A 26,242-nucleotide genomic window follows, 5' to 3' on the forward strand; every position below is an offset into this window, starting at 1 on the left:
GTGTTATAGAAAATATTCTTTATTTAAACTGGAAAAGGACTTTATTACACAGGTGGCTTTGTACATGGCTAAAGTGCAGCTTTGTGGCTGGCAGTGTACAGTGCTGGGGCCGAGAGGTTGGGCGCTTCGGCCCAGCACCTCTGAGGGGATGCCAAGTGACACCTGCCCTTTTGCCGGCCGGCCTCTTTCCTCTCTCTTTTTACTGTGCCTTTTCCTTCTCTCCAGTCCCCTCTTCTCGTAGGGCCAGGAAGCGCTCCCTCTCCTTGATCAGCTGCACCCCGCAGTAGGTGATGAACCAGATGGACAAAGTGCTGAGGGGGAAACCTGAGAACCAGAGGGAGAGAGACTGACTCAGCCTGGTCTCAGGACACATGTTTCAGAGCCGGGCCTGGTCAGGTAACACCCCTTGAGACACTGAGCCGCAGAATTTAAGTAGAAACACATGGAACATCCATTCCCTCTCCCCAAGGAACCCTGGGTGCTGGGTGCTGTAGTTCTCTGAGAAAGGCCAGTGGGGTTTGTAATTTTAAAAAAAGTCTCAGGAACCCACATCAGACTACCATTTCCAGGGTCCTTTGGGAGGTGCCATGACAGCCAAACAGGTATAAATGTATATTTTTCTTTTAAAAAACCCATCTGGATATTTTTCAAAGCACCCACCTGAACTACCAGTACTGTTCCTAAAGTCAGTTCTTAATTTCTTAAAACCATTCATCTTAAAATCCACAAATCTTAATTAAGTGGATGCAGTCTGCTGGCTAAGAATATGATCCCGGGAGTCTCCAGTTCAAATTCTACCTCTGGGTAGCCTTAAGCAAACCACTAGCTTTCATGCCCCCTATCTATAATATGAACTTCAGAACACTGTCCTGCCTTACAGGGCTGTTGTACTGTGACTATTGAGATAATGGCTTGGATCCCAAACTGGTCATACTGAAAACAGACCCTTTGAAACCAATGGGACTTAAAGGTAGCGACTAACTTAAAGCCCCATTGACTTCAATGGGTCTACTCTAAGTGTGACTAAATTGGGATCCAACCCAATGTGCGTAAAGGGCTGTGGACACTTGGTGCTCTGTAAAGGGATGGGGAATTGTGGGACTACAGTTCCATCATCCTTGCTGGCTGGGGCTTATGGGAGTTAAAGTTCAACAACATCTGGAAGACCACAGATTCTCCGCCCCTGCTCTATATAAATTGTAAGCACTATTGTTGGTAACTGTCAATTTATAAGCAAAATAATAATAATAATAATAATAATAATAATAATAATAATATGCCAAGCCTCAGTTCTTTCCTAAGAGTCACACTATCTGCCTAGGCAGTAATTCCCCCTAGTTCCAGAGGAGTAGGAGCTGTCTGCAGTTGCCCTCTGCATACGCTCAGAGGTAAAAGATTTGGCACAACTGCTTGTTTTCTGGCAGGGCTCTGGTGCAAAAAGAAATTCAGCAGAAGATGCATGAAGATGCAGTGATGAGGGAAACATTACATGTTGAATCTCTGCCTGCCATGGTGCTAGGCAGTGGAGTGCTGCCTGCAAAAAAGGAGAAAGACTAACAGAGTTAGTGAGCTGAATGGAAAGGAAACAGGAGGAGAAGAACGGAGTGGGAAAATAAAGTAGGCAGTGCCTATAAGTAAAGGGATAAGGAGTAGGACCGGCCCTACCATTAGGCAAAGTGAAGCTGCTGCCTGAGGCAGGAAGTGCTGGGGGGTGGAGTTGAGGTGCCGGAGCCACATGTGCCATGTGGCCTGCTCTGAGGTGTGTGGTGGGAGAATTTCACAGTTTCAAGTGCTGAAGTCAACTGCCAGCCCGCTTAGCTTCGGTGCAGTGGAGACTGGTGACTCTGATTTCAGTGGGGCTGTGCATCCATTGTCAGTTTCAGTCAAAACCAGCCATAACTCTAAAAGTGTTATCCAAGGTGCTGAACCCTACCTCCAAAATAGGTGCAGCACCTTGTATAGCTCCTTTAGCGTTCTGGACAGTTCTGGCTGAAACCCAGAATGGATTCTCAGCCCCGCAGAGATGGGAGCCACCAGCCTCCACTGCTTCTGTGTGTGGAATGGGAGTGGGGCGCCATCTTGTCCTTCACCTCGGGCAGGAGAACATCTTGGGCCAGACCTGGTGAGAAGGCAGGGTTTTAAGGGAAGGAAGGGCCCAGAATTCCATGGGGTTCGGTGAAAACCTCACACAGAGACAAGGGAGGGCAGGAGTGGAGGTGTGCTCTTGGGGGGAATTGAGGCAGAGAGGGGGCAGCAGGCATTGAACCTCAAAGATTGATTCAGTCGATGTCATCCAGCCTTTAGCTGTAGCTCTCTAATGGGGTTGAAGGCCACTGAGAAATCCATTCCCGGCCATTGAAAGGGTTTGGGCCACTGAACGGGAGGAGCTTTCTTTACCTGTATGGAGAATTCTCTTGGCAACAAGAAGGGCGAAGTCCAGGCTGTTGAGGGCAAGGATGTTGTAGAGGACGATGGCCCAGAAATTGGCTGCCCCAAAGAAGCCTCTGATGCGGCGGGACATCGCCTCCGACATCTTGGCCTACCAAAGGGAGGACACGCAAGATGAGAGCATGAGCAAGGAAGGGGGGAACATGGCTCTCATCTCGCTTGCGCTGAGAGCATCTGGCTCATTGTGGTTTCAGCCCACTGGGCAACACTATGTTCCAAAACCATGAAGAACAGGTAATGGCCTCATTGCAATCAGTGGCCTTTGGCCACCATTCCTCCCCTAGACCAAATGTATTTTGGGAAAAGAGGCTGATAAAGGGAGATACGGAATAACCGAGCTGGAAGGCATCTTGATCGTTTTTTACTCCTCCTGCTATGACATGATATCCTAAACTAGGGGGGCAGAACCTCAGGGTCAGGGGCCAAATTTGGCCGACCTGGGGTCCCGATCCAGCCCTCTGTGTCGTTCCCCATAATGACACACCCTCCTCCCCTGGCCCCAGCTTCCTTCCTACAGCCACCTATCATTCAGAGGTTTCCTGGCCTTTGTGCAGTTTCCCCCCGCCCCCGTTTGAAAAGGTCGAAATGCCTCTCTGGAAGAGCTAAAACATGCAGGTGTTTCTGGCCCTGCTGCTTTTGCCTCAGGCCCCCGCAAGCTTCTCTGAAACTGAATTCGACCCTTGGGATGAGAGAGGGGCCCCACCTTTGCCCTAAACACAAATTGCCACTGGCAAAAGTGACCATTCACTGTAGTGTTCAGTGTGAACGTGTGAAGCGGTTCTCAGAAACAAGGCTTGACCCCTAGACGTTGATGCACATGGCACTCATGCGCTCCAGCTGATGCGTGAGTGGTGCCTACCTGGGGAGGGCCCTACCCACTAGGGATGGTGGAGAATTTCTCCCCGAAACTTCAGGGGGCCGAGCGCCAACGTGTTCGGCCCCCCGAACAAGTTTCGGGGAGAAATTCTCCGCACCCCCCCGCCCCCCGCACCCCCCCCCCGGGACGGAACTTACCTTTGCTGAATGTCCGTCCTGGCGGCGGGTCCGGCCAGTGGTTCCTTATTTGGTCCCTGTAGTCTACGTAAAGATTTACGAAGACTACGGCGAAAATAAGGGAATGCTATTTGCGTTGCCCTTATTTTCGCCGTAGTCTACGTAAATCTTTATGTAGACTACAGCGACCAAATGAGGAACATGAATGGCGGCTCCCTATGGGGGCCGCCATTATCCATACGCGCTTTTTTTTTTTTTTTTAAGTCACCCGTGATAGGCTACGTGACGATTTACATAGCCTATCACAGCTGACTTTGCAGATCTAGCCCTGATAGGCTACGTTAATCGTCACGTAGCCTATCACGGGGGCGTTTTTTGTTTTTTTTAAAAACTTTGGAGTTCGCGGCCGGGCGAGGCAGGAAGCCTCCTCCCCGGCCTGAATTTCACGGGGGGAGCAGCGAAGCGCCTCCCCCCCACCGCGAACAAGCTTCGACGACAGGTAAGTGACTTTCATCCACCCCTACTACCCACGCATGGATGTACGCAGATATGGCCAGGGCCTGCAGGAGAAGCTACCACCACCCGGGGAAGAGGCGTGCCTGCTGCTGCTGTGCCTGCTGAGGCTGCCAGTCCTTCCCTGCGGACTTCTGCCTGGCAGACTGCCAGTCCCTGCGGGACCAGGCCCCCAGGTACTGAGCCAGCTGTGCTGACTGCTTCCACCTGCCCCTTCCTGGAGGGGCTATATAACCTGGCTGGCTGAGGTGGCCTGGGAGAGCCAGAAACTGCAGGACAAGCTACCACCATCTGGGGAAGAGGGCCGCCGCCGCCGCCGCCGCCACTGCCGCCACCACCACCACCGTGGACTCCTGTCTAGTAGTATTCTTAAAGAGGTTTATTTTATTTTATTTTTAATCGTTGGGGGGGTTGTGTGTGTTTTTTTGTGGGGAATTCTGATGTGTTTTTAGGGGTGGGTAGCCTGCCTGATAGGCGGGAGCAAGGGGGCATGTGTCCACCTGATGGAAGCAGTGGGGGGAGCATCGAGGGCCAGAATATACAGAGGCTGGGCGGCAGGCACTGGCGGAGCACGAGGGGCAGGCCATGCCAGGTAAGGGGAACAAGGGAGAGATGTGTAATATCGGTCCCCTGTTCCGGGCCTGCCCAGAGCCAAAGGATGGCTGGGGGAGGCGTGACTCCATCTTCTGGCCTTCATCTGCTGCTCTGCAATGCCAGGTCTGTTACTCAGAAAACATCCCTCATCCATGACACGATCCTGGATGGGGGTGCAGATCTGGCATGTATTACAGAGACCTGGCTGGCTGAGGCCACTGCTCCAACTCTGGTAGCCATGTGCCCAGCCAGATTTTCGTATGCACAGCAGCCGAGGGCTAGGGATTGGGGAGGGGGAGTGGCTGTTATCTACCGGGAGTCCTTGGTCTTCACCAGACCCCCTCTCTGGGAGACGAAGGTTGCTGCATACATGTACTGGAGGTTGGGCCCAAAGGGCAGTCTGGGGATTCTGCTCGTGTACCACCCACCCTGTTGCCCGACTGACTCCCTGGCTGAGGTGCTTGAGGTGGTCTCTGATGTGCGTGTGCAGTTCCCTAAGTTATTGGTGTTGGGGGACTTCAATGTACATTCGGAGGCTGTCCTCACGGGTGTGCCTCAGGACTTCATGGTGACCATGGCTTCCTGGGAGCTGCACCCTATTCCAACTGGGCCCACCCATGCAGCCGGTCACGCGCTAGACCTTGTGTTTGTTTCTGGAGAAGTGGGGGGTGATCTGGAAGTCGGGGGTATATCCACCATCCCCTTGTCATGGTGGGATCACTATCTGGTGATGTTGGACTTCTCGGTTCCACAACCCCTCCGCAGGGGTGGAGGACCCATTAAAATGATCCGCCCCAGGCATCTTATGGATCCGAATGGATTCCTGAATGCGCTTGGGGATTCTCTGGAGCACGCAAACGGCCACTCAGTCGAGACCCTGGTGAGTGGCTAAAATGCCGCAATCATTGGGGCATTAGATCGGGTGACTACGAAATGCCCTCTCACCCTGAACGGGCTCGGACTGCACCATGGTTCAATCCACAGTTACGAGATCTGATACAGGAGGTGAGACGGCTAGAGCGCCGGTGGCGGACGTCTCACTCCAAAGACAATCAGACATGGGCTAGAGCTGTATCTTCAGCCTGTCACGTGGTGGTGAAGGCAGCAAAACAGGAATATTATGCTGCCTCTATCATGTCTGCAGAGTGCTGTCCCAGGAGGCTATTCCAAGTGGTCCAGAGCCTGGTCGGTCCGGTTGCTCTGGAACTGCTGGAGCATTCTAAGGCCTCCTGTGAGGCCTTGGCAAGGCACTTTGCGGATAAAATTGATTGGATTAGGAGTGTTATTCCGTGTGCTGTGGATACAGTTAGTGAGCAAGAGACGGCCAGTGGCAAACCGGTTTTGTGGGATCAGTTCCAGCTTCTTCCTTCTGATGAAGTGGACAAGGTGCTTTCATCTGTAAGGCCGACCACCTGCTTACTTGATCCTTGCCCATCTTGGCCCATTATGGGCTGCAGAGAGAGACTGGGTGAGGGGATCAGGGTGGTGGTGAATGCCTCCCTTGAGGAGGGAGTGATGCCATCAGCTCTCAAGGAGGCAGTGATGAGATCGCTTTTAAAAAAGTCCTCCTTGGATCCCCAAGTTCTGAACAACTTTCACCCAGTCTCGAATCTGCCATTTTGGGGCAAGGTGATTCAGCGGGTGGTGGCGATGCAGTTGAAGGCATGCACTTGGAAGAAGCCGACTATCGAGACCCATTTCAGTCAGGCTTCAGGCCTGGACATGGAACAGAAACGGCCTTCGTTGCCTTGGTGGATGATATGAGGAGGGCTCTGGATAGGAGCAAACGCTCCTTCCTTGTTCTCCTCGATCTCTCAGCGGCTTTTGATACTGTTCACCCCAGAACCCTCCTGGACCTCCTGGAGGGGTTGGGCATTGGAGACACTGTATTGCAGTGGTTCCGGTCCTTCCTCCCCGGCAGGTACCAGAGGGTAGCACTGGGAGAGGAGGTTTCGGACCCGTAGCCGCTCACTTGTGGGGTGCCACAGGGTTCCATCCTCTCCCTGATGCTATTTAACATCTACGTGAAGCCGCTGGGGGCTATCATCAGGAGGTTTGGGGTGCAGTGTCATCAATATGCGGATGACACGCAGCTCTACCTCTCATTCAAATCTTCACCAAGGTTGGCCATAGAATCCCTGTCCAAATGTTTGGAGACGGTGAGTGGCTGGATGGGGAGGAACAAGCTGAAGCTGAACCCTGACAAGACCAAGGTACTTTTGGTGGGAGACAAGAGGAGGTTGGGGGATGTAGACCTGGTGTTGAATGGGGTAAGGCTACCCTTGAAAGACCAGGTCCGCAGCCTGGGGGTCATTTTGGACTCCCAGCTGTCCATGGAGGCTCAGGTGTCAGCTGTGAGCTGGACAGCACTGTATCAACTCCATCTGATACGGCAGCTATGCCCCTACCTTCCCGACCATCTGCTCCCATCAGTAGTACATGCCTTAGTCTCCTCTCGTTCAGACTACTGTAATGTGCTCTACGTGGGGTTACCCTTGAAGACAGTTCGGAAGCTGCAGCTGGTGCAGAATGCGGCTCACCTGATTAAAGGCAGCCGCCAGCGAGATCACATCACTCCAGTGCTGAAGGAGTTGCACTGGTTACCAGTTGTTTTCTGGGCCAAATTCAAGGAGTTGGTTTTGACCTTTAAAACCCTATATGGTTCTGGCCCAGCCTATCTTAAGGAGCGCCTCCAGCAACACCAGACAGGCCACGTAACAAGATCAGCCTTGGATGGCCTTCTCTCTGTCCCATCAGCCAGGACAGCTAGGCTGGTGAGGACGAGGGAGAGGGCCTTCTCTGTGGTGGCCCCCACTCTGTGGAACTCCCTCCCTAGGGAACTCCGCCATGCCCCCTCTTTAATGAGCTTCCGCCATGCATTAAAAATGTGGTTGTTCAGGCAGGCATTTGGGGTGGGTTAGGGTATTTTTAGAAATATGATGTTTTTATTGTAGAATTTTATTGTTTTAAACTGTTTTATTATATACTCTGTACATCGCCCAGAGTGGCTGGGTGGCCAGCCAGATGGGCGACTAAATAAATAAATAAATAAATGGCTCCACCCCTTGGGGATGTAATCCCTAGTCAATCAAGGTGTGTACCACTGTGGAGGAAACCCTATTTGCATACATGTACACATACATAGGGCCCCTGTCAGACAGACTCCAATTGTGCATTGGCTAGGGGCAGTGGTGGCTGGTGGGTGTGATATCAGTGGGGCTGTGAATCCACTCTGAGTTTTAATCAGGAGCACCCAGAACTCTAATGGAGCTGTCCAAGGTGCTGAACTCCATCTCCAAAATAGGTCCAGCACCTTGGATAGCTCCTTTAGAGTTCTAGCTGCTTTTGATTGTAACCTGGGGCGGATTCACCACCCCACTGACATCGGAGCCATCACCCTCCACTGGCCAGGGGTGAGGCTGATGTGCACATGAGAGTCCCTCCACATGTTCATACTGAATGCCTGAAGAAGGCTTGTGTCCTGAAAGGTCTGGGGAAGGAGATGCCACAACCTCCCAAGGCAACCTCAACTGATTGGTGGGAGATTGGTGGGAGCTTCAGGACAGATCAAAGGAAGGACTTCTTCACACAGCGCACAGTTAACCTGTGGAACTCGCTACCACAGGATGTAGTGATGGCCACCAGTTTGGATGGCTTTAAAAGGGGGTTGGAGACATTCCTGGAGAAGAAGGCTATCAATGGCTACTAGTCCTGATGGCTATGTGCTACCTCCAGTACCAGGGGCAGTGAGCCTATGTACACCAGTTGCTGAGGAACATGGGTGGGAGGGTACTGTTGTGCTCATGCCCTGCTTGTGGTTTCCTGGTCGACAGCTGGCCGGCCACTCTGTGAACAGAATGCGGGACTAGATGGACCCTTGGTCTCATCCAGCATGGCTCTTCTTATGTTCTTATGTTCTTATAATCATCTCATTTGGAAATTTTCTCTGCTGTTTAACCTACATTTGCCTTTCTGTTATTTAAAAAGCAACAACCCAAAAATCAGCTTGTACAAAGATTTCCCTGTCCCTCCAATGGCCGCCTCCTTTTGTCTCATATTTTTTTAGATTGTAAGCATGTGCACTCCATCAGCCCAATGCATGTCAAAAAGGTTGTGCATCCTGGCCATAAGCAGAACATGTAATTTGTGAATGGGAGGGGCTTGTCCCCAATCCACCAACAGACACATGCCAGGGAACTGTAGCTCTTCACACAGCTCTCTGCTATTTATCCACCATGTGTTTCTGAGTGTTAGGAAATGCACATTTCCCTTTTACACTTTACGCGTTCTCTGTAGGGAACACCAGTTTCCATGCGGCGAACGCACTAGGCGATGGAAAGCAAGGCTGAGCAGAAGGTTGACCTCCAGATGTTTTAGACTTCAAATCCCCGATGCCCCTACCAGCATGGCCAATGGTAAGGAATCCTGGGAGTTGAAGTCCAAAAAATCTGGGCATTGACCTTCTGCCCACCCCTAACGTGAAGTGTGAATAATCAGCCCAGAGAGGTGGTGTAACAAAGCTGATTAAAGGTTGTGGGAAAATATGCCAAAGTCTTTGTTAGCTGTCATGTAGCAGCCACCCCAACCTGGTGCCCTCCAGCTGTTTTGGACAGCAAATCCAAATATATCTGACCATTGTCCATGCTGGCTGGGGCTGATGGGAGTTGTAGTCCAAAACAACTGGAGGGCACCAGGTCAGGGAAGGCTGGCTGAGAGGGTCCTACAAGGCTGTGTAATGCTGAGATGGGGGACCTCTTTTGTCCATCCCTACTGGGGCTTCAACGAGGGGTCTCCCGGCCCATATCCAGCCAGTGGGCCAGGGGGAAATGATGAGCCTCTTACCTCCATCTCGGCGAACGACTTCAGTTGGAAGAATTGTTGCACCCATAGCTCAAAGTTGAGTCCAAAGCCGTTGCAGACAGACCAGATGTAGACTATTTCACAAGGACCCAACCAGAGGATGGTGATGGCGAAGGTGGAGATGGTGGCCACCAGCTCCTTCAAGATGTTTTTGTGGTTCTCCCCAATATAATCGTAGACGTACCTGGGAGTCAAAACCAAAACCTGTGGCTAGATTTTCATTCCTCCAAGATGGCCCCTGAATTTTAGCTTATTTCTCCATCACCAGGTGCTAATAGTTTGTTCCAAGAACTGGAAGTCTCCCAAAGACCCCAAGAGGGCCAAGTGGCATTGGTAAGGAAGCTTACTTGCATAGCCAGTCGTTAATCCCTCTGTCGAAGTGCCTGCGAGACAAACGCAAATATTAGAAGAATCAGAAGTTTTAAATGAATTCCTTGCTCCTAGATTCCCCACCTGCATTCACCTATGCACATGACTGCCACACAGCATCTGAGCTACGCACAAATGTTGTAGTCCTCCAAGTGAAAGAGCACTACAGATGCATGAAACTTCTCATGGGTGCATGGCTGGAACAACTCCCCTAAGAGGAAAGCTTACAGGAACTGGGATTGTTTAGCGTGGAGAAAAGGTGAGTGAGGGGAGACATGGTAGAGGTGTCTACAATTATGCATGGTGTGGAGAAAGTGGGTAGGAAGAGATTTTTCTCCCTCTCCCACAGTATTAGAATCTAGTGGGGTCATCCCATGAAGCTGATTGTTGGGAGATTCAGGAGAGATGAAAGGAAGGACATATTCAGACAGTGCGTAGTCAAACTATGGAACGCGCTACCACAGGAGGTAGTGATGGCCACCGATTTGGATGGCTTTAAAAGGGGGTTAGACAAATTCCTGGAGGAGAAGGCTGTCAATGGCTACTAGTCCTGATGGCTCTGTGCTACCTCCAGTATCAGAGGCAGTGAGCCTATGTACACCAGTTGCTGGGGAACATGGCTGGGGGGATGCTGTTGCACTCCTGTCCTACTGGTAGGTTTCCCGTGGACAGTGGGTGGGCCACTGTGTGAACAGAATGCGGGACTAGATGGACCCTTGGTCTGATCCGGCAGGGCTCTTCTCATATTCTCATGAGCCTGGCAGGCACCAAGAGAGGTGACAGTGGGCACAGTGGTGCCCATGGGAACAATGTTGAAGACCCCAAGGTTAAATCGACACCTTGGTGGGCCACCATATTTATTCATTCATTTATTTTTATTTTTAACACTTGCATACTTCCCCCTCAATAAACTCTGGGCAGTTTACAACATTTAGGGTGCAATCCTATGCATGTTTAAACAGTATAAAGTCCTACAACTCCCAGCATTCCCCAGCCAGCCATGCTGCTTGGAGAATGCTGGGAGTTGTACTACTTTTTCCTATCTAAACCTGCATAGGATTGCACCCTAAATATAATAAAATACTAAAACCTAAACATCCAATAGATTAGAATCCCTATTGTCTACAGCAGCTCTCCTCAACTTCGGAGTCCTCCAAATGTTTTGGACTTCAGCTCCCATCAGCCCCAGCCAGCATGGCCCATGTCAGGAATCCTGGGAGTTGTAGTCCAAAACATCTGGAGTGCTCCAGGCTGGGGATGGCTGATGTACAGGGCTTGCTGGCTGCACTCGCTTTGGTAGATCCCAGGTCGCGTAGGCCTGTTTTAACGTTTGCTCCAGAGCACGCACGCACACACCCCTCATCTGCTGCATCAGAATTTCCAACCCGTGTGACCCTCCCGTCAAGCAGCTGGATCTTGGGCGGAAACCTCTGGTCCAACCTTCCACCTCTCCCCACCGACCTATCGACGGGAGCTCACGTTTCTGCAAAGACGTAGAGCATGGTGATGCACTTGGGGGGCTTCGGCGGGTCCAGGTGATCCAGCCGGGCGATGGTGTTGATGACCCCAAACATCACGGCGGCTTTGACCCAGTCGTACACCAGGTTGGAGTAAGCCAGGCCAGCTGTGGAATTCAAGTGGAAAGAAGAAGGGCAGGATGTTGAGGTCCAACGAAACAGTGCCAGGAGGTCACGTGCAGCATCGACCAGGTGTCAAATGCCTGGGAACAGAGGTGTCATCATGCCCCATGGTGTACTTGCTAGCCAGACGTTTCCCCCATTAAAGGAGGATGTGTTATTGCATGCCCAGATATGCCAGTTTGATGTAGTCATTAGACTGTTGAACTACGACTGGGGGGACCTGAATTCTAGTCCCCACTTGGTCCAAGGAACTCACTGGGCCAGTTACTGGCTTTCAGCCTAACCTACCTCACAGGGTTGTTGTGAAGATAAAATAGAGAGGAGGAGGCTCACGTATGCCACTTGGGCTCCCTGGAGGAAAGATGGGATACAAATGTAACCAACAATGGGATACAAATGTAACCTACTCCCTAGGGAACTCCGCCGTGCCCCCTCCTTAATGAGCTTCCGCCGTGCATTAAAAACGTGGTTGTTCAGGCAGGCATTTGGGGTGGGTTAGGGTATTTTAGAAAACGTTTTTATGGTAGAATTTTATTGTTTTAAACTGTTTTATTATACACTGTACATCGCCCAGAGTGGCTGGGTGACCAGCCAGATGGGCGATTAATAAATTTAATAATAAATAAATAAATAAAACAAATAAATACGCATTTCTAAGATGTACACATCAGTTTAACATTAACTGTCTGTTTCACACATTAACCATGAGGACTAGAAACAAAGGCTTGAAGAGCAAAAGCAAGATGGGGCTCTCAGACAAACGTAGCCTCCTGTCCAGCTATGCAATAATGCACAAAGTCACACCGCGTAAGGCATCTGGCGTGTTCTGGAGTGGGATGTGGTTTGCCCCAGAAGTATCTCTTGTGAAAGTAATCTAGGAGAATGAATTCAGTCCTGAATGTGGAAGGCACCCCTGGAAAACCAATCAAAAGGGCTTGCCACATTCCGACGTGACCACGCACTCACCCAACGCCCAGTCTGAGAGGCGGCTGACAAACTTCATGTCCGAAGGAATGGTCAGGATGTAGAAGAAGTGCAAAAAGACATCCACAGCCACAATGGCCATGAGATGGATGATGGCATGGACATGGATGTGCCACATCTCATAGTCTTTACGCCGTAGCTCACTCACATGTACCTGTGGCCAAGGAAACACACGAAGATGAACGGGGCCTGCTTTGCTCGTGGGTCCAGACAACACAGCAGGGTGCACGAGTGGCAAAAGATAGTCACTGGGAAACAATGTCACAGATCAAGCATTACATTGGCAACTCAAAAGAGCCAGCTCTATTCAGCTCAGATCCTGGTTCTACCACCAGCTTCCCATAACGTAACTGTTTAATAAGGTCCAGTTTGGATGATGCTCTCTCCATCTTCTCTATAGACCAGCGGTGGGCAATGTGCCATGCACAGGCTCCATGCTCCCCCCTGAGAGTGCCCCGCCAGTTCCTCCCCTGCACATGCTGCTGCCCCGCTACACAGGGCACATGAGGAGTAGGGACGTCCGTCAAAGGGAAATCCGGCCCTTTTTGGGCTCACCGGATTTCTGTGGCGCCCCAGACATGGCTTGCATTTGCAAGCCGAGCAGCAGGATTTCCCTGATATCCGGGACTTTTCCTGTTGCTGTTTTTTATTTGTGTAAATAGAAATTTGCATAAATTTCAGCTGAAATTGCAACCATAAATTACACAAATTCCGGCTGATATTTGTATAATTTACGGAAATTGCAGCCAAAATTTGCGTAATTTATGGCTGCAATTTCAGCTGTAATATGTATATTTTGCACAAATTATGGAAATTGCAGCTGCAATTTGTGCAAACTTCTATTTGCACAAATAAAACAAAAAAACAGAAAATCCACAAACTGGCCCAACTCGAGTTGGACCAGCTCACAGGAAATGAGCCCATGTCTGGGGGGACGAGCTGATGAAACATTGGCAAGCTCCACCCCCTGGATGGATCCCTCTGATATCCCTAGCGAGGAGAAAAGTCTTCCCCCAGGCCCTGGGTAGCAGTGAAACTGGACTTCTCCCACACTACCAGTCAACTGTTTGGAGGGCTGGCAGGAGACTGATTCTGCTGGAAATTCGTGTGCAAGAAGGATTCTCCGAATGTGTCTGTTTCCCATCAGAATCAGCCCTCCAACTGGACTGTGCACTTGGTTTGTGGGTGTGAATTCCTTCTTCCCACCTCACCCATCAGGCATGCCTACCTCTTCTCTGACATCCCTGCACATCCATGTGCAGACATAACATTTAAGTAGGATATGCATGCATCAGACCCCATCTGTGCAGGACCAAAAGGCATGGCCAATCCCCACACAGACACATATGCAAACCCAGGGACTGACCAGGAAATTTTGTTATTTTAAACATTTCTATTCTATACCACCCTTCAATTGAACTGTTCTGGGGCAGCTTACAGTAACTATTACAGGGCCCCCATCCTCTTTGGGTCAGTGGGCACATCTGGAATTTTAAGTGTTGTGGGTGCTCTCACAAAATGGCTGCCATGGTGGGGGGCTTGCCCATTCATAAAATGGTTCCACATGGACCTATGGCCCGATTGGAGTCAACCCAGAGAAGAGCCTTCAGTGTGGTGGCCCCCTTTCTATGGAACTCCCTGCCTCTGGAGGTCAGGCAGGTGTCAACATTGTGCTGTTTCCGGCACATCCTGAAAACGTCTTTATTCCAAGAAGCCTTCCTTGACCAGCCACAGTTTTATCAGTACTCTGTTTTTTAAAATAGCAATTTTTAATATGGTGTTTCATTTCTTTTATCGTTTTATCATCTTATCTTTTCCAGAGCATTCACCGCTCCGGAATCTGTTTACATGTGGAGTGGTATAGAAATGCTGTTAGAGAGAGAGAGAGAGAGAGAGAGAGAGAGAGAGAGAGCGCGAGCGAGCGCTGGCTGCCATGATGGGCATGGCCAACCACGTAACACTCATTCCCAGAAGGCAAACTGGTGAGACTAAAACAAAAGTAACACGCTAAGAACCTAAGTAAAAGGCAGAGGTGGTGTCTGAGCTCCAAAATACAAAATCATTCTTTTGAAGCCAAGTAAAGATGGCTCTGGGGAGCAACACTTTGCGTGGCGGCATGCCAACCTCCCAGTTAAAAACATCGGGGGGGGCAGGGTGCCTGGCAGGCCACCAAGAGAGGTGTCCGTGGGCACCACGGTGGAGATGCCAGAAGGAATACAACACCATTAAGACAGTGCTAAAGATACAGCAGAAATGACATTTTTAAAAGCCTGGGGAAATCAAATGGCGTTTGCCTGGCGGCTTCTAAAAAAAGTTGGTGTAGGTGCCAGGAGAACCTGCATGGACCTGCATGCTAGACAGCCATAGGATAGGTCAGTTCCGGGGAACCAACCTCAGACCCCACACTCTGAGGTCGGTTCCCGGAAAACCGACCCCCAACCCCTCCCATGCCACCTCATAGGCAGCGCGGATTGGCCCCACGCTCTGCGCTCGTAAGAGCAGCACGGAGTGGCGAAAATGAGGCGTTCCCAGGGGTGGGGCGGTCGGAAATGCTAGTATGACACATCCTATGTGTCGTCCAGTCACCACTTCCCACGCTCCAAGGTCCCGTGGCTAGATAGCTGAAATTGGCTATTTGGCCGCTAAAGCAGGGCAGGGGGAGCGAGGAGGAGACTGCTCCTCATCACTCCTTCCACCCTGCACTGGATAGGAGGTCACCCCTGGGCTCGGAGGAGACTGTTGATCCATGTAGGATTGCTCCCTAAGGGTGCAATCCTATGTCCCCTAGACAGAGTCTGGGGACATAGGATATTTCAGTTTCTGGGATCCGAGGGCAGAACCAGGACTCTGAACCTCGGAGCCCAGAAACCGCACTCCCTGCCCCCGCCCTGCTGGCGTGGTTCTCTCCATGTCGACTACGTCACCATGCTCAAAACTGGAGTGTGGAGATGGTGAATAGGGGGCAGTCCTGGGGACGGGGAGGGGAAGAGGCCGCAGAAGCGGCTTTACACCGCTTCCTATGCACGTCCCTCTCCCCGAAGCCGGCCTAGATGGGCGAAATCGCCTGTCTAGGGAAAATGCAGGGCGTGTTCCAGCCGCTCAGCCTTGGATGCTAGGCAGCCTCCAACATCCAAGGATGCTGATTATCAAGACAGGATTGCACCCTAAATATAATTTCTTATTACGAAGAACCATAACAAAAACCTCCCAGCAGCCAATGGATTCTACCTGTATTTTTGTCTGTGATGTTAAGGGGGTGGGGGGAGGGAAGTTAAATGTACTATCCTCTGACAATAATAAGATTTAAATTCCATGTAAATTTCTTTCTTTCTTTCTTTCTTTCTTTCTTTCTTTCGTCTTTGGAACATTAAGAAAATATTAATAATAAAAGCAATTGAATGAATTCATCTATTTTTGTCGCTTTTCTGTATACTTGACCTGATAGTAGCAGTTCTGTTTTTGTTACTGTTCTTTTTGTAAAAAAAATAAAAATAAATTAAAAACACCCACACCGCTGAGTGAATTTTGCAGTTGTAAAAAAACAAACATCAAAGGCAGCAAAAATTTTAACAGCATGAAAGAAGAAGGAGCTATTCAAGAGAATCAGCCCAAATCCCCTTTGAGCTATTTTGAAACCCTTCTCTGAGTGCCTCCTCTGAGGGAAGTTCAGAGGGTGACAACAAGGAAGAAGGCCTTCTCGGTGGTGGCCCCCCAACTGTGGAATGCTCTCCCCACTGAGGTCCGCCTGGCACCAACATTGTCATCCTTTTGGAGCCAGGTTAAGGCCCTCCTCGATTCCCAGGCATTTGACAGCATATGATACAGTTTTTAACCGATCCCGGGAAGTTTATTGTTGAGTGTTTTAAATTGTTTTGGATGTAAATGGTGTTTATATTCTATTTTATATTCTATTTTAAGGTTTTAATCTTTTGCAAACCATCCAGAGAGCTTTGGCTATTGGGCAGTATAGAACTGTAGTCGTTGTTGTCATAGTAATAATAGTAATAGTAGTAGTAGTAGTAGTAATAATAATAATAATAATGTGTCCAGGTGCACTAGATCACCTTACACTTTGCACACAATTGTGCATGCATTGAAAGAAATTGACATGGCAGTTAACGTCCATGTTGGGGGTGGGGGGATGACACATGAAGCAGCCCTGGGAAGGGTCAATAAGTCGCTACATTGAAGGAGTCCCCACCTGGTCCTGGAAGCGGTCAAAGGTCATGACAGGTCCAAAGAAAAAGAAAGGGAGGTAGAAATTGTATTTCAGCAGGGCGAAGATGGAGTAGTTGCCTTCCTTCCTCTCGCAGTTCTCCAGGGCGAAGCTCATGCAGCGCATGATGCTGAAGCAGCTGCCTCCGTAAAAGAGGACATCTTGAAGATCAAAAGCTCCTGCTACCAATCCATTCTGGACAAAAGAGAACAGGTATCACATATACCGAGGGAAAGAGGCTGTTTCAGAGTCACATCAGTTGCAGGCAATGGAGGTTGGTGGCTCTGTTTTCAGGGGCCTGGGAATCCAAGTTAGAACCAGCCAGGACTCTAAAGGAGCTATGCAAGCTGCTGAATGGTCCAGAGCCCTGGATAGCTCCATTAGAGTTCTGGCTGATTCTGACTGAAACCCAGAATGGATTCAGAGCCCCACCGAAATCACACCCACCAGCCTCCACTGGTTGCATGGGGACCTCTCTCTTCACTCACCCTGTACACTGAATCCTTCAAATATCTCTATCTGATTGGTACTGAACTTTTAAAAGCAGTCTCTATAGACCCAATCGGCCTTGTTAACCTTGCAACGTCCTGACGCTTGTCACGTGTTCCTGTCCTGGGCACAGCCGTGCTGGTCAGCTTCCGAGCAGGCTCTCGCTTGGCACCACTTTCCACAGATGAAACGTGCTCCCACACTAAATTGGGGGTCGGATCCAGATTTATGCTGGATCAAGTGCGAGGGTGGAAGTGGACTTCCCCGCCCCCTCCTTCCCACAGCACCCTCTCCAGCTCCCTGAAAATGCTACACAGAGGCAGGAGAGGCAGGTGAGAGGAGAGGGGGAGATCCCCAAACGGGGTGGCAGCAGCCTTTCCTCTTGCAGAAGGTCCCTTCGTCTCACAGAAGACAGATCCTGGATCCGGCCCAAGGCTTTTATCACCTCCCTTCCCCGTTCACAGAATTGTATATGGGTGTGTGTGTCCAGACGCCATCACCTTCCATTTGTAATCCTCCCGTGTTTTCCCACTGCCTCTTCCATCTTTTTTCTTACCACAGGAAATCCATGAAGGATAAAAAGAAGGAATAGGTGCCCAGTGTCTTTTGACCAGTAGCATTAGGAGTCCAGTGTCTGGAAACACCCTTGGGCCCCGTTGCCCTGCTGAAGCTGATCTCGCAATACTCCGCCCCCACCGAAGGCAAGAGTGGGAAGCCGTTCCTGACCTAGGTTTGGCAACCCTTACAGTGAGATCCTAAGTATGTTTACTCAGAAGTAAGTTCCATTCTGATCAACATGACGTGCTCCCTAGAAAGCATGTTTAGAATCGCACCCATCGGTCAGCAGAGGTCTCCTCTTTCAGCCAGAGGGCCACATACTTTCAGCCAGAGTGGGGTGGCTGCATTCCAGTGGTGGATGTGGCCAAGAGCAAAAGGGGTGTGGCCAAAGGCAAAAGAGGTGGAGCCAAAAAATACTGCCATATTTTAGCTTAAAGCTTTTACTGCCAGTAACTAAGAGGAGAAGAATTTCAATAATTTAAAATGGAGGGGGGGGCTCCATGGGAAGGGGGCATGGCCAAGGGAAAGGGGCATGGACATTTGGGGAAACCTGGAATCCACATTAGGACCCCAGGTGTGCCTGGGACTCAACACCCCTGCTCTAAAACTAGCACCTTCCTATTGTCAGGAATGAATCTGAGTGTGTGGAGATGTCTGGCAGCTCAGATTTGGAATCAGAATGGGAACAGCCAGAACAGAGGGAGGCACCCTCCCTAGTGAGCGCAGATATGGTGAGACTTTCTTCCCAAGACCGTGACACACAGATGGCTCAGCCTAAACGACTTCCCCTTTCCTCCGCCATGAGAACCCAGGTTTTAGAGGAGAAGGAAGAGGGCCGGGGGCATGTCTTGAGGGATGCTAGGGTCCATCGCAGAGCAAAGCGGGAAGAGTTAGTGGCTGGGCTCAGACACTCTGCCAGGTCGGCCACTCGTGGAAGCCAATGTGGGAGGGAGCCACCCTAAGTGAGGAGCATCCCTGCGAAGCAAGTCTGGCCGAGAAGTTCATGCCCAGACAGCTAGCAACTACTCTAACTTCCACCTCGTCTCCGCTATTGATATTTGTAGATGTGCAGATTAGCTGGTTCTATGCAGTCTGAGAGTTTTCTAGAATCTGCATTTGTGAAGAAGCTAGTCATTAACTAATAAAGTAGAGTAAGCCAGAAGCCTTGTTTGCTGGAGTGTGTTGATTGCGAAGGGGGAGGATGTAAGTACGTGGCACCTATCGCCACCCAAGTTTAAACATCCAGTTTGTCCTGAAGAGCTCAGCAAAGCCCCTCTTCGAAAGGTGCAGCCAGCTGCACACATGCATACATGCATACCTGCCAAGCGCTGAAGGGCTCCACCTTGAACGACGCCAGGCTGCAGAGGCCGGCAACGAAGCACAGCCATTTCTGCTTCGCCAGCGAGACGGTGTAGAGCACCACGCAGTGAGACAGGATGATCATCAGGTAGGTGCCGCCCATGGCGCCCAGCACGGCCAGGATCCCATACACCATGTAAACCACGGACCTGTGCTGTGAGGAAAGGCAGGAGCCTTTTATCTGTCTGTTCACAGGCCTTTGTGGTCCCCTCTCGTCCATGTGGCTGCAAGAGCCCTGCGTCTCAACCAGCTGACATCCTCACCTTTCAGACCTTAGCTTGCAAACTTGCCTGCGGCCTGCTGGTACAAGCCTTCCATCTTGTCTGCCCGCAACAGATTTCCATGTGTGTGTGTGTGTGGGGGGGTCCCAATGTGTACACTGGAAGGCTCAAAACTGATTCCCTGGACAGCTTTGAAATGTGTTTTGTGTCTACATTGTGTCTAAGAGAGCTTCGGCTATTGGGCGGTATAGAAATGAAATAAATAAAATAAAATAAATAAATACATAACTATAGCAAGAGGAGTCAAGTGGATATATCTTGATCGATATGGTCACTCCATATAGATAGATATGATCACACATTTATTATATTTACATTCGTGTATTTGTGCATTCCTTGCACTAAAACCTTCCTTCGTTCTGGACCCCAACAATTTACTACAACCCCTTCTTCTTTCCACTCCCCTGATGCATTTTCCTGATGATTTTTTATTACAGATGTACGCAAGTATATCATTTATGGGTAGATAACCTGGTCTCGATTCCACCACTGATAAATGCTTTTCAGCCCCAGTGGTGTGAAACGGGAGTGACTGATGCATGTGCTTAACTCTCCCATGAAAAGCAAAGGGATTTTAAAGTGCTTGGGTCTTCTCTGATACATGTTCGGTGCAGTATTTGGGATTCGTTACTAATTATTTGTATAATAAAAAAACCTGTCAGTAGGTGGCGCTGCTTGCTTTATTTAACATTAAAGAAACGCAACGCGGTAGGTTAGAGCAGCAGAGAACTCATTTACCTGAGGAGCTGTCATGGAACAGATCTTGGCAAAGAGAACGTGCCCCGAAAGGGCAAAGATGATGAAATTTCTGAATGAGGTGAACCACATGGCCCATTCAAAGTCAGCGGCGTCCTGCAAGGACAGAACCACACCGGTAAGAGCACAGAATATTAGATTTACGGCTCACAGCTGCGCCTCCCACAAAATAAGCTGGCCATCTTGTACGAACCCTACTCTAAGAATGGGCGAATCAGTTTCACGTCCTCCTGTATTCAAGTGTTTTAAGTCTCAAATTCTTTCTCTTCCTGATAAGAAGAACCTTGCAAATTTGGGTACATTCTTGTATAAAATGAACTGAAACAAAATCGTCACCTATCTGACCTGGCCAAAATCAATAGGTGCAGCTATTCCCAGCATGGAAAGGGCCATGATGTACCTGTCTGCCATGCAGCTCTTAAAGATGAGGAGTCTGTCAGAAAAAAAGAGGTGGCATCCATAATTTTGCACTCACGTGACTGAAAACAGAGGAATTCAAACCCAGGCTTTGAAGAGCAAAGCACTCAAAGTCCTGGGCCTGGATGGAAGAATCTGTCCGTTTTGGTTTCTCCCACATTTGATTTTTTAAATTCTCAAGTTCTTTTTGTCCTGAATATCGAAAACATTGAGAATTTTAGTAAATTCTTATCAAACCGAACTGAAAGGCAATTCCCACCCCTCGCTACCCTGCTTGCTGGAGCAGGAGTTTATTTATTTTTATTTAAATATTTTATTTACTTTATTTAAAGTTGACCAAACTTTAATGTCTCACAGGGACAGAGAAAGAAACACTTGTTCTAGCCCTGGTTCTTGTGAAGAATACACGGCAATATGTTTAAAATTGTCCCAAAAAGGGTTCAAACGGCAGGCAAAGTTGCAGCACACTGCATGAGTATGTGTCCATCCTTCACAGCCTCCAGACATGTTCCTGGACTCAAACCCTTGTGTACACTCGCAGTTGCCTGTATCTCTCCCATCCTGCCACCCCACCACTCTTGCCAATACACATGCACGCAACGCATATACATACAGAGAGCTCAGTACATATATTATAATACATGCAGTGCATGCATAATTTGGAGGTGCAGCCTGCCGTTGAGATCTTGCTCCCCTCTTCCATGCCTATTCGTTGAACATCTAAACGGGGCTTCTCCTTCCTTGCCCCCTCCCTCCAAAGGCTCTGCAGGCCATAGGGAATTTTCGCAAAATGTAAATATGTGTAAATTAGGGCTGCACTGAATGGACAAGGACCAGTTCTCAACTCTTTCGTCCACTATGAAATGGTATATTTTGATTTGTGGATAGGGGGCAGCGGGAGAGGATAAATTATTTGGGGGGGGGAGTGGATCCGAACCATTTTGTTCCCGGAAAGCTCTGCTCTGACTTCTGAAGTACATTTTGGGAAATTCAAAATGGAAGCCATAATAATGAATGGTGCTTCCTTTGCCACTCATTGGGGGTCATGATTATAGTGGACAACAGTCTAAAATCTACAGAAAACACACAGTTCTATAGAGTTGGGTGGATTGCTCCTCCAGCCACTCATTTTATTTGAGAGGTATGATACAATTAGATAATACTGCTCCAAAGAAAGAGAAGTGATGAAGCAGGCTTGTTAAAATATATTATTAAAGTCGCAGTGTGCCATTCCATGCAGCCCTATTTTTAAACCTATAATACTAGCAAAAACATTAGTTGTGTTTGGGTTTTCTTTAAAGTAAAAACAAGAATGTCTTGCAAAAACCCAAAGGTAGGCCAAAAGGTTTAAAAGGCATCCCATCTCATACTTCTCTCTCTCTCTGTGTGTGTGTGTGTATGTGTGTGTGTGTGTGTGTGTGTGTGGAGTCGGGGGTGGCCATGTTATCGGAGATTGACAGCGTATGTCTTATCAGAAGACCCATTGAGTTCAATAGCACTTACTCCCAAGTAAATGTTCTGATGAATCAGCTCAATAATTTGGCAAATCAAAGTTGGGGGAGGCAGGTGCTTCAGGAAACCACTTCTCTTCAAATTACTGGGTCCATTTTATGAATTTCAGGTCAAATCACTGTTTTTCTACAGCCCTAGTGTGAATCTTAATTTCAGCTCGGTCTTTAACTCTACCCCCTTGAAGCAACAATTGGCAAGAGAGTTCCTGGCAAATTGTGTCTCTTACCATTTTCCTGCCAAAATAATGCCATCCTGGTTTTATGTTCCCTCGGAAGGCCTTTCGGTTCATGCTGTCTGAAAAAGAATTTGCATTGTGTCAGAAGAACCATTGGCCACATCAAGGAAACACCCTAGTTGGTTAACAGAGGAAAGATACACATCCCTGACTTGTTAAGATCAGTTTGTTATATAGAGAGGCCAATTGCTGGTACCTTCAATAGTCAAGGGGCAGAGCAGGACTGGCATCAAGGGTAGGCATGGCTGGGCAACTACCAAGGGCCCACACCCAGCTGGGGCCCACTGAAAAGAACCCCCTACAGTTGCTCTTCCTCTTACTTGCTCACTGGATCTCTGCCTGGCAGGCAAGCAAGCAATGATGGGGAAAAGAATGAGGAGCAATACCAGGGGACAAGGGCATTGAGAAGGGAGACTCACTGAGGGAGGGCGGACACCCTCCATGAGGCCCATGGAGGGTGTCTTGCCCAAGGACTCTCAAAAACCTGGAGCCAGCCCCTGGGATGGAGCATGGGATAGGTTGGAGGAACGGCCACACAGGTGCCACATTACCACGTGGCAGTGGGGGCTGGCAGCTCCAGTGTCAGTGGGGTGGTGAATCCGCTCCAGGTTTCAGTCAGAACCAGCCAGAACTCTAAAGGATCTATCCAAGGTGCTTGACTGGACCTGACTGAAACCCGAAGCCCCACTGACACTGGAGCCACCAGCCTCCACTGGGCACAACCCACTGTGTCTCGCTTGACTCGACAGTGGGGTTGGCTCTGAATGGGTCACACGGCTGTGCGCATGCAGCAGGTGTGAAATAGCGCACGGGGGCTGAGCTTACCTCCCTGGCTTCATGGTGAGCATCCGTTGGCCACACAGGTTCACTCAGCTCTAACTTGGCCTGGGCATGTGTGAGAATCCTGACTTTTACTCCCCGTGTCTTGGCTTGGAGTGGGCAGTGGCATCTAGCGCTCCTCCTTCTATAGAACAACCCAGCCTAATTTGTGGGGGACAAACTCTAGCAGCGGGCCTTTGCCTCGGCCTCTTGGTCCTCGTTCCCAAATGAAATTCTAAGCACAGTTGACCACATTCTTTCCCCTTCTGCTGTTTAACCACCGTCTGTTTTAGACTCTAAGCTCCTTGGGTGCAGGGTCCTGTCTCTGTGTTGCTTATATATAACTCTATAAGGATTCTGGGACGTTAGGAGCATGGTATAAATCCGGGGTGTTGAATCTCAACCCTGTGGGCCAAATCCAGCCTGCTGAGGACCCAACCTGGCCTCCAAGGTTCTCCAGGCAGACATGCTCCCTTCCACTGGTACCACCCCCTCTCCCCCATCCGCCAACTGTTGGCGGGGTTTTTTTGGCTTTTGCGTATCTTAGCTTAAAGCCCTTCCTGCCAGTAAGTAAGCCTTCGGACAGGCATTTCAACCTTTTAGAATGGGACACAACCCAACAAACCACAGTTGGAACAAAGGCAGTGGGGCCCCAGGCGGCCCGGATTTGGCCAACGGGCTGGATTCGATGGCTTATAGGCCCCTTCTAACTGTACTGTTCTACAATTCTATTATTCTATGACCCCTGCCTTTGCGCATCCTGTAAGCCTGCAGACTGAGGCCAGGACCCACCAAATTCCAGGAAGTCTTTGTTCCAGTCCAGGAACAATTCCTCCACAAATAGAACCCAATCCCTGGATCCCAAGGTGGGAGATTAGTGTCAGGGTTGGATCGGAGCCCAGAGAGCCGCAAAGCAGTTCTGATTCTGAGGAAGAGATAGAAACCATGGGAGAGGAACCCGCGCACTGTTCAGAGGCGCAGCCGGGCGGAGAGCCCCTCCCAGTACACATTCCTGAGAGTGATAGTGACCCTGGCAGAGAGAGGGAGGCGCCACAGCAGTTTCTGGACGCTAGGCACTGGTGCAGCAACAAGCGGGAGATGGCGGGCGCTGAGAGGAGGCGCTCAGCCCGCTTGGCGCGATGGCAACAGCGGCGCCCCGATGCCCCATGGGAAAGGGGTAGACTCTCTCCTCCTAGCCCATAAGTTCAGAGGTTTCCCGCCTTCCCCTCCAAACGGAGATCAACTGATTCCTAAGGCTAGAACCCCCGAGTAGGCAGCTCTCTTAAGTCTCACTCGTAGGATCAAGCAATTAGCATCTGTAAACGTCATTAGGTTGAATGGGAATAAAGCCTTGGAAAAGAGCCCTGTCGTCTGCGTGTTGATTCTGGCTACCTGAGGATTTCAGAAGGCAGCAGGGGTGACCTCCTGACAATTAGTGCTTCAGCACCAGGTCGGCCTGAGGGAAGCTGCCATTTAGATGCAGCCAGGGCTGGTCTGAGGGGTGGGTGAGAGGGGGTTGCTCGGGGCACCGAACAGAGGGGGGGCACAAAGCTGAGCAGGGGGGCGCCAAGCTGAGCTCAGTGGCTGTGTTTTTTTAATGTACTGCCTGCAGTGAGGTAGGGTGGCAAAAAGCAAGTGTCTGTAACCTGTCTTTCAAGGTTCTACCGGTGGTTTGGGTACTAACTACAGAAATGATCTTCCTTCAGTTAGCTTTAAAGTATGTTTCTTTTTCAATTTCTAGTTTGTCATCATCTGCGGTAGGTAAAAATCAGCGGAACACAGCTTTACTTTGAGGCAACATTACCAAGCACTTAGCACTTCAAATGCGCAAATGCTGTAAGAACTATATTATTATTATCATAGTTGTTATTGTTATTTACATTTGTATATCACCCCATAGCAGAAGCTCTCTGGGCAGTTTACAGAAGATAGTAACAACAACAATAATCAGCCATAAACTGTAAGAAGCCAGCTGGAAGCACACCGATCATTCTGCTTAATCTCAGGGCAAGGAGAAGCTGCAGGCGAGGATTCTCAGATGCAGTCCATGCATACGATAATTCTCGTATGTGGCCCCCATCTTTCTACACGTGTGCATCGGTCCTTGTAGGGGGCAGCAGCAGGGCCCCCAGCGTCACGCCTGCACCAGGCCCCATAAACCATCTGGGTGGCCCTGCAAAGCTGACCATGGTGGGCTGGCCTCAAAGGCACTCCTCACCCAGGTTGCTATTTATCCTAGGCCTACGCTGTGAAAACGAATAACTTTGTTGTCCTGCAGCAGAACATATTTTTAACATTGTTATTTTATGGGGGCTGGGTGGGTAGGGGAAAGAGATGTTGGACACAATGGCCTTGCAGGCCCCTTCCAACCCTACCATTCTATGATTCTATGTCTTCCTCTGTGGCCCAACCTGCTCAAAGCATGATGCTCTTCTGCTTCCGTGGGGTTGGAACAGTTACCTCTAGAGTTTTCGAAGATCTCCTGCCCGCTGTAAGCGATGGCACATGACACGACCAGGGCATAGAGCCCCAGCTCATAAATAGGCAATGCCGCTTTAATGCCCATGTTGGAGGGTCACCACAACGGGGGCCAAATCCAAGGGGATCCAGATCTGTGGAGGGGAAGAAGAGAGACATTTTATCAGCATTTTATCTAACTGAGTGTGGGTTATTGTAAAGGCCAGGAGTCAGCCAAATCGGTTCATCCAAGAATAACAGTATAATATTGTTACGAGTTTCCTATCAGATTTTTGGGTTGTGAGGGAGTTGACAATCCTAATACTGAGAACGGTGAACGTTCTACCCACAGCACTATATGAACTCCCAGTTAGACATGCCCAGCGTGGTTCATTGCTGGCTAATCCCATCCTGACCCCACCCTGCCACACCCCTCAAAAGTCTCTGATATCATGCTTTCCTCTTATCGGTCATGGCTTCTTTACAACTGGCTTTTGACTGGCTCTTGACTATCAACCGCCCACAGGTCTTGTGGCTGTCATCTTTCCATTGGACACATTTTCACAGCGCTAGTAACTCAGGAAGCCCAAAAGCTCCATGGAGACTGGCAATTGATCGAGACGCAACCGGATGCTACTCATTTAAACTTCGGAGCCCCCTCATGCAGGAAAATCAACCAGATGTGCTTTGGCCTAGTTCTCACAGAAGTGGTAAGCTTGTGGCTGAGCTGTGCCACTTTTGA

The 26,242-nt window shown here is 49.7% G+C and overlaps 1 protein-coding gene across 1 annotated transcript; it reads right to left on the reverse strand.

Moving 5' to 3' along the window:
* Positions 1-25,655, reverse strand: HHATL (hedgehog acyltransferase like). The gene is made up of 11 exons (XM_084855106.1): positions 25,504-25,655; positions 22,216-22,283; positions 20,043-20,156; positions 18,983-19,177; positions 16,603-16,812; positions 12,384-12,555; positions 11,257-11,401; positions 9,756-9,791; positions 9,391-9,592; positions 2,398-2,539; positions 1-324 (listed from the first exon to the last, which is right to left on the reverse strand). The coding sequence occupies exons 1-11, from the start codon at positions 25,607-25,609 to the stop codon at positions 200-202; spliced, it is 1,515 nt and encodes a 504-aa protein (XP_084711232.1). The 5' UTR covers positions 25,610-25,655; the 3' UTR covers positions 1-199.
* Between the last annotated feature and the right edge of the window lie 587 nt (positions 25,656-26,242).

This window comes from Heloderma suspectum, chromosome 5 (genome assembly GCF_057233095.1).
Source record: "Heloderma suspectum isolate Gila_16-S chromosome 5, 16-S_ref, whole genome shotgun sequence".
NCBI lineage: Eukaryota > Metazoa > Chordata > Lepidosauria > Squamata > Helodermatidae > Heloderma > Heloderma suspectum.